This window comes from Tetrahymena thermophila (genome assembly GCF_000189635.1).
Source record: "Tetrahymena thermophila SB210 genomic scaffold scf_8254587, whole genome shotgun sequence".
Lineage (NCBI taxonomy): Eukaryota > Ciliophora > Oligohymenophorea > Hymenostomatida > Tetrahymenidae > Tetrahymena > Tetrahymena thermophila.
In genome coordinates this window covers 183,508-190,855 of record NW_002476358.1, presented here as the reverse complement: position 1 = coordinate 190,855, position 7,348 = coordinate 183,508, and the positions used below count along the sequence as shown (strand labels likewise).

General features: G+C 21.4%; 5 protein-coding genes across 5 annotated transcripts in view; all 5 read left to right on the top strand. All coding sequences in view use genetic code 6, as the record gives it.

Annotated features, from left to right (window-relative positions):
* Positions 1–51, top strand: part of TTHERM_00387150 (transmembrane protein, putative) — a gene marked incomplete at both ends in the record, with an annotated part of 483 nt that extends 432 nt beyond the window's left edge. Inside the window, one exon of the mRNA XM_001019318.3 lies at positions 1–51. This exon is cut by the window's left edge and continues 432 nt beyond it. Coding sequence (XP_001019318.3) covers positions 1–51 — 51 coding nt within the window.
* Positions 52–106: 55 nt separating this feature from the next.
* On the top strand, positions 107–733 carry TTHERM_00387140 (hypothetical protein; the record flags this gene model as incomplete). Its single annotated transcript, XM_001019317.1, has 2 exons — positions 107–230; positions 315–733. 2 exons carry the CDS (start codon positions 107–109, stop codon positions 731–733), a joined length of 543 nt encoding a protein of 180 aa, XP_001019317.1.
* Positions 734–1,207: 474 nt separating this feature from the next.
* TTHERM_00387130 (hypothetical protein) lies at positions 1,208–3,737 on the top strand (the record flags this gene model as incomplete). The annotated part of the gene is made up of 7 exons (XM_001019316.2): positions 1,208–1,407; positions 1,459–1,643; positions 1,692–1,967; positions 2,024–2,169; positions 2,223–2,603; positions 2,706–2,939; positions 2,991–3,737. Exons 1-7 carry the CDS (start codon positions 1,340–1,342, stop codon positions 3,735–3,737), a joined length of 2,037 nt encoding a protein of 678 aa, XP_001019316.2. The 5' UTR covers positions 1,208–1,339.
* A 673-nt stretch (positions 3,738–4,410) lies between these two features.
* Positions 4,411–4,593, top strand: TTHERM_00387120 (hypothetical protein; the record flags this gene model as incomplete). The annotated part of the gene is made up of 1 exon (XM_001019315.3): positions 4,411–4,593. One exon carries the CDS (start codon positions 4,411–4,413, stop codon positions 4,591–4,593), a length of 183 nt encoding a protein of 60 aa, XP_001019315.1.
* Positions 4,594–5,927: 1,334 nt separating this feature from the next.
* On the top strand, positions 5,928–7,076 carry TTHERM_00387110 (transmembrane protein, putative; the record flags this gene model as incomplete). Its single annotated transcript, XM_001019314.2, has 1 exon — positions 5,928–7,076. Exon 1 carries the CDS (start codon positions 5,976–5,978, stop codon positions 7,074–7,076), a length of 1,101 nt encoding a protein of 366 aa, XP_001019314.1. The 5' UTR covers positions 5,928–5,975.
* Positions 7,077–7,348: the final 272 nt, after the last annotated feature.

The window sequence follows — 7,348 nt, the reverse complement described above, 5'->3', positions numbered from 1 at the left end:
TTCATTTTGGGAATAAAACAATCATTTAATAGATTAACCACTGTTGGTTGAAGAGATACTATTTGAAAGTTAGAAAATAAATAGATAAAAAAATTAATAAGAAATTATGGAGCAATCTCATTAAATATTTGTTGTGAGAGTAAATTTTTTAATTTCATCTACTAAACCTCTAATTGTTTATTGCCAAAACAATGAATTTATCTTTATGAAATGTAAATTCGGAACAAAATGTAATAAAAGAATTAAATAATCAGATTTTTTTAGCACATTTAAATCTTTGAATCAAGAAATATTAGCAAAAAAAATATTTAAAGCTATCACTTACTCTATATTATCAGTGAAATCTAAACTCTTTGAAGATTCGAGAGTTTTCGAAATGTTTACAGCTGATTTTTCTGTTTAAGATAAACACTCAATATATTTAGAAGAAATATACCCTTTTACTAATATTTATAAATAATAAGAGGTAGGATATGACTCCATTTAAAAAAAGTTTTTGAAAGAGTCTCTGCTAATAATTTCTTAACAATTTGTAGATAAGGTATCAAGCTTTCAGTAAAATTCTTTTACATTTCCTAAAAACTAAACTCAATAAGTAGATGTAGTTGGCTTATTTAAAAGCAAAGATTAGAACCATCAAGTATATTTAAATTCTAACTTTATTGAAATTATCATTAATGAAAATCTCAAAGATAAAGCAGCATATAAATATGTATCCACTGGTTGTGTTTGATGTTTAAAATCTATTTAAAACAATATTTTTTTTTTTATTCATTTATTTTAATTCTAAAAAAATATTTAGTTTATTTATTTATTTAATTAATTAATTAATTAAGCTAAATCTATTGTTATATCTAATTATTTTAAGATATAATTTAATTTAGTCCAAAAATTCTTAGATTAAAACATATTAAATAAATCTTGATTTTAAGAGAAAAAAAAATTTTTTTTGTTTTGAAGAAAAATATATTTTAACTATTTTATTTATTTTAATTAAATTTATCTTTGTTTGCAATAAATGGAATTATTAAATTAAATAGTTTTTTTATCAATGAATTAATCAAATAATTTCAAATACTTTGATTAATTTATTATTGGTTATTATTTTCTGTTTGATAATTTAACTTTTTTCATTTCAAAATTTTTTAATTATTTGAAGGTTGGATTATTTTATGTTTTTGAATTCCAAAAACTTAAGCATATTTTAAAAATCATAAAATTTGAACAAAATTTTTACTATTTATTTTCTGCAAATTATCAATTTGAAATATCTACTAGCTAGCTTTTGTTGTTTTATCCCATAAATATATAGAGCAATTTAGTTAAATAGCTATCGAAAATGAATAGGAATTCTTCATATAATAATTTTCATAATAATTCAACTTATCAAGCTTCTTTATAAACCAAGTAAATTTTATGAATTTGATTTTAAATTCTAATGTTTAATTACTTTAATAGTGAGGAATCTAGAGAAGTTCTGCTACTTAGATGCAAAACGACAATTGATGACCTAAAAGATGAACTTGAAAGGACAGAAAAGACTAAAGATTAGCTTCATAATAAGTTCGAAGCATTATAAAAAGAATATAATATTTAAGAGAGGCTTTTGGAAGAAGAAAGATCTCTCAATTAAGGAATTTTAGGTAAAAACTATCATAGTAAAAAAAATATTGGTTAATTTTCTAATTTAGATGAACTTAATAGGATCAAAGGATAAGTAGGCATGAGTATAAATGAATAAAAAGAACTTAAACAAATGATTTCATAAAAGGATAAAAAAATATTAGAGTAAGATGTCTATATAAAAACTCTTTGCTAAAAAATAACTATACAAGATAACATCATTTAGGAGTATAATAACGAATTAGGAAGCAAAGAATAAGAATGCTCAACATTAAGACAAGGATAAACAGAATCAGAAAATTATTGGGCTTAGTCTTATAATCTATTAAAGATATCCTTTAATTGTATATTAAATAATATTTAAATGCTTGAATAAAATAAATATTCATTTATTTAATAGAAAAAATGAGTCATGTTAAAGAAGTAGAAGAAAAAAATAAGGACCTCAATAAGAAAATCAAAGAATTAGAAAAATAAATAGAGGATATTAAAAGTTCAAAACAATTTCAAGATGAAAAAAATAATGAAGAAAAGTTTAAAGATGATGTAAATAAATTTTTTATTTGAGAAGATAAATAAATTATTTGCATTTTAAACAGTTAAGGAAAATTTAAAAAGACCATAACGAAGAGGTAAAAAAAATTAAATAAGAATCGCTTGAAGCATACTAAGAAATGTAGGAAATAATAAAATAGCACGAACTTTAATTTGGTTAACTAGAAAAAGAGAATATAGACCTTAAATTATAGATTTAGCAGCTCAATATTGAGCTTACAAAATAAAAGTAGGATACAAATAAGATCTAGAATGACTTAAACAAGAAAAATTAAGAAGTTGAGGCTTCAAATACAATAATCAAAGAATAAGAACAACTTATGGCTAATTTTGATAATCTGATTTCCTAAAAAGAATAATCTATAAAAGAAAAGTACTATTTGGATCTCTAAAGTGTCAGATAGCAACTTATAGAGCTTTAAGAGGTTTTAATTATTATTATTATTTTATTTAATATGATCAAAATGAGATAATTAATTTACAATAATCGATATTTAATTTCATTCTAAAAAATAATTTAATAAAAGTAGAGCAACATGAAAGTGGTCAAAGATTCTTCAAAAGTAAAAGAAAAGTATCAATAACAGATTTTAGAAAGAGAAAAAAAGATAAAGGAATATATAGACAAGTTCAAGATTATGGAAATTAAGCTAGATAAAAAGGATTAGGAAATCAAAATGCTAAATGAAAGAATAAAGTTAATTGCAAATAAGAAACAGAAATATAAAAAAAAAAGTATAGACCTCAACACTAAATATGATGTAAATTAATAAACTAAATAAATATTTTTCACAAATTTATTTTAATTCTAGGTTTTAGATACTCAAATTAGAGACCTAAAAAATAAAATGGATTAAAGTTTTTAAGTTTAAGAATAGCAATAATAGAACATAAATGAGAGAAACAATCATCTTAAAAGTTTAAATGATATTACCTCCTAGTCAAAAGTAAATCTAACAACTAATGTATCTGAAAATAATAAAATTCCATAGTATGGTAATGGTTAATACATGAATTAAGTTGCAAGTACTCAAAGAGAAAATTTAGGAAATCTATTAAAGACTTAAGAAAGAAATCCACTTGCAACACTCATCAATAATCAAAAAGGTTTAGTAAATTAATAGGTTAATCTTCCCAAAAACTTTGATATTAAATAAACTGTTAATACAGAAAGATCCCTTTCTACTTAAGGAGGTAACTAATCTTTATAAAATATAAAGGAAAAATTAAAAGCTAGTGCAGAAAAATTGTAAAAAGTAATAAATGTAGAAGCCTCTTCAGAAAGACCTAGCTATTAAATTCAATAAAACTAAAGTACATCAACTTTAACTAAGGCAATACCCTTATAAAACAATTAAATTGCTATAAACTAATTAGATTAAACAAATAATACTAGATTGATTGAAATGAAAAGAAAAATGATGGAACTTGAATAAGCAGTCAAATCTAAAGAACTTGAAAATATTATTTTAAAAGATGAAATTGTGAATAAAAAATAAAAATCTTAAGGAGATCTTACTCGTAAAACAAGAGCTGTTTCTTATAATAACTTTAATTGAAAGAACATATATTTCTTTGAATAAAAAATAATATGAAAAAACATAGGTATATAATATTTTCCTATAACAATAAAGTCAATAATAAAATCTAAAGTAAGTAAGGTATTAAACAAAAATTAAGTATTTAATGCAAAAGCATTTCAAATAAAATATAAGTAAATAAATAACATATTTAAAGTAAATTGTTTTATAAATTTTCCTAATTAATTATTAAAGAATACATTAATAAATAAATATATGTCAGTTTTCATTTTGCCATTCAAGCTCAAGCTGCTAATTTTTAAACATAAAATTCAACTCAAGTTGAATAAATACTCAAACTAAATTAAAATGTCTTAAGAAATTTTTTTTTATTGTAAATTTTCTACAATTAAAAATATCAAAAAAAAATAGTTGTTTAAAACAAATTAAAAATGTCATTTTATTTAATTAAAATATAAAATATTCTATTTTAATTTATATTACAATTAATTAGATATTTTATTATTTATCAATCAATTAATCAATATCTTTTGTTTTTTAGAATGTTAATATAGAGATTTCATTATCTTTTGTGTTAATGAGGAAATAAATGTGTTGGTTGTTAAATAAGTAAATAAAGAAATTACTTAATAATTTATATTTATTATCTAAAAAATAAACAATCGAAAAAGATATCTAAAGCAAATAGAAAATGAGAACTAAATTATACAACGCAGCATATTTCTTATTAAATAACAATGAATCTTTTGGCCACTCTTTTGGTATTAGATTGAAAATTGTAGGTTTGAATACTTGGATTGTTGGTTATGCTGTCTCTCGTTACTACTTCAGTAGCTTAAGAGTAAAGGCTGCTTAAGATGAAAGATTTGAGTGAGTGATTAGTTGATTTAAGCAAATCAATATTTTAATGACAAAAAGTGAAGGTGTATGCATAAAAAAAAGAAGAAATCACTAAATAAATAATATATTAGAAGGAGATTCTAAAATATAGATGATAATATATAATTCATGATCTAGTTATTTTAGAAATGAAAATGTAGCAATCATTTATAAGATATTATGCATATTAGTCATGAATCTTTACTTCTGAATTCAAACATTAACATCAAATTTTTACATTTTTTCTGAATATTTTCAAGATTTGCAATAAATAAAATAATTTTTTTATGTGTTTAATAACAGTTTCATGGATAAATAAGTTATACTTAGTGTATCCTTTAATTATTCAGTTTAATATGCAAAATTTATTCACTGTATGTCTCATATTTTTATGTTTGTTTTTAGAGAAGATTCCATAATCTTATTTCTTTTGCGAAAAAAATTAAAAAATAAGAAGGAATGCAGTTTTTAATGCATATTTTGTTAAATTATTATTTGCAAATAATAACCTAATAAAAACAATCTATTTATTTTATTTGTCATAATTAAAAAATCATTTATATTCAATTCTTGTAAATTATTTTTTTTCTCAAATTTTTAATTATAAAATTGCATTTTGCGAAAAATAAAAAAAATATTTTTATTCATATTTTTCAATTTTATATTGAAATAACCTTTATTTAATTTTTTAAAATAAGCTTTTTATTTTCTTATTAATCATTAAAATAAAAGTTTTTGCTTTTTATCGAAGTTTATAAAAATTAATAAATATTTTATCAATAAATCAAAAACAAATTGAATGTTTGAAAAATAAAAAGGAAAAAGGTTAGACTTGAAATATTCAAAAAGACTACTTTTAAAAAATTAAATTTTATTAATAATATCTAGGTTATATCTTAAAACTCCAATAATATGCATAATTAAAAATATCTATTAGAAATAATGCTATGTTTTTATCTATGATTTTAATAAACATGTTTTCTAGGAATTTAAGAAAATTAAAACCCAAAAAAATATGTTTGTATTTAAATACTAATAAATATATTTACTTATTTATTTTAATATAAATCTATTTATTCAAATTGCTTTGAAACTGAGGTGTAAATTTTGAAATATAAAGTTAAAATAATTAAAATTATAAATTTAATGAGCTCGAGGCTAAATTTTAACCTTAAATAGATAATAGATAATTAGGCATTAACTATTTTAAATGCGTAATATATCTAAATTGACATGATATATTTACAATAGAAAAACTTAAATGTTATGAATGATTCTACTTATTTACATACTAACTAGAATATATAAATTGTGATTTTGGTTTTATCAAAAATTAATTAAAAAATATTAAACTAAAAATTAAAAAAAAAACCAAATATGAATAAACTTATTTTTACCAATAAAATCATAGGCTAAAATCTTAGATTTTCAAATCCTTGCTTACCCAAAAGCACCATTTAATTCAGTAAATAAAGTATGTACAAACCACTTTGCTAATACTAATTTACTAAATATCGCTTTGGAAGTAAGTAGATTTCATCTGGAAGACCTCATATAGATCCTGTATTTTAACAGTAGTTATAAAGTTCTTCAAAAAAAATTACATATCTTTTAGTAGGTGCTGGTGCTTTATTAGGTGGGTACTTCGGATTAAACTGGATCAAATAAAAAAGTTTAATTCTCCAAGAAGAAGAATAATAATAATAAACCAAATATTAAGTTGAGAAAGCTATAGATAACGAAGAATACTCTGAGGAGATAGCTCTGCTTGAAAAGGAAGTAATGGAGAGTAGCTATTTCTCTTTAGAATATGCTTTTATTTTACACTTCTCCTATGTGAAACTTTAAATGTTTGATAAAGCAGAGGCTTTAGAATTGAGGATGAAGCAATATTACCCAAAACAAACCTTAATAATATAGCGTTATATAGCAAGTCATTACCTCGCAAACTAAAATTATGTAGAAGCACTTAAGCATCTTATATTTGCTGCAAGTAATTATAACAAAGTAAGTCAAGAGGATAAAAACCATATATAAAATGAAATAGAGCCTTACTTAAAGGATATAGAAAACGCAGAGTAGTTATCAGACATGACAAAAAAAGACTTGTTTTAATTTTTAGGTCAAATATACAGCTACCTGCGCTTGTATAAAGAATCAGAGTATTTCTTTAGATAATCTGTTTCACTTAAGCCCCAAGATATTTTATCTTAGTTTGAATTAGCAGTTTCTTTATTGCACTAATAATATTTTGATGAGTCAGAACAAATCCTTTAAGGCATCCTATAAAAACCAAACATAGATAGTAATTTGAAAACTCTAGCAGCTGAAGAGCTTTCTATTATATACCTTTGCGAAAACAACTAATAAAAGGCTTTAGAGGTTTGCTAAATGTTGAATTTAGACAATGAACAATAATGCATCGATATGATAGAAAGAATAAAAGTAAAATAGAAAAAAAGATAGGGATAAAATTGATTAAAAACTAAGAAGTATTTATTTTTAATATTAGTAATAGATAAAAATTGTTTATAAAAAATATACATTGATTATTGTTTTATAATATAATTTTGCCACTAATAATGTAAATAAAATTTTATATTACTTTATTGTATATTTTTTATACGAATTACTTACTTAAAAGTTGTTTCTTATACCATTTATCTTCTTTCTTATAGCTTCAATAATATAGCTTAAATTTTAAATGTTAAATTTTTCTATTTCTTTTATATTTTTTCCATAGACAAAAG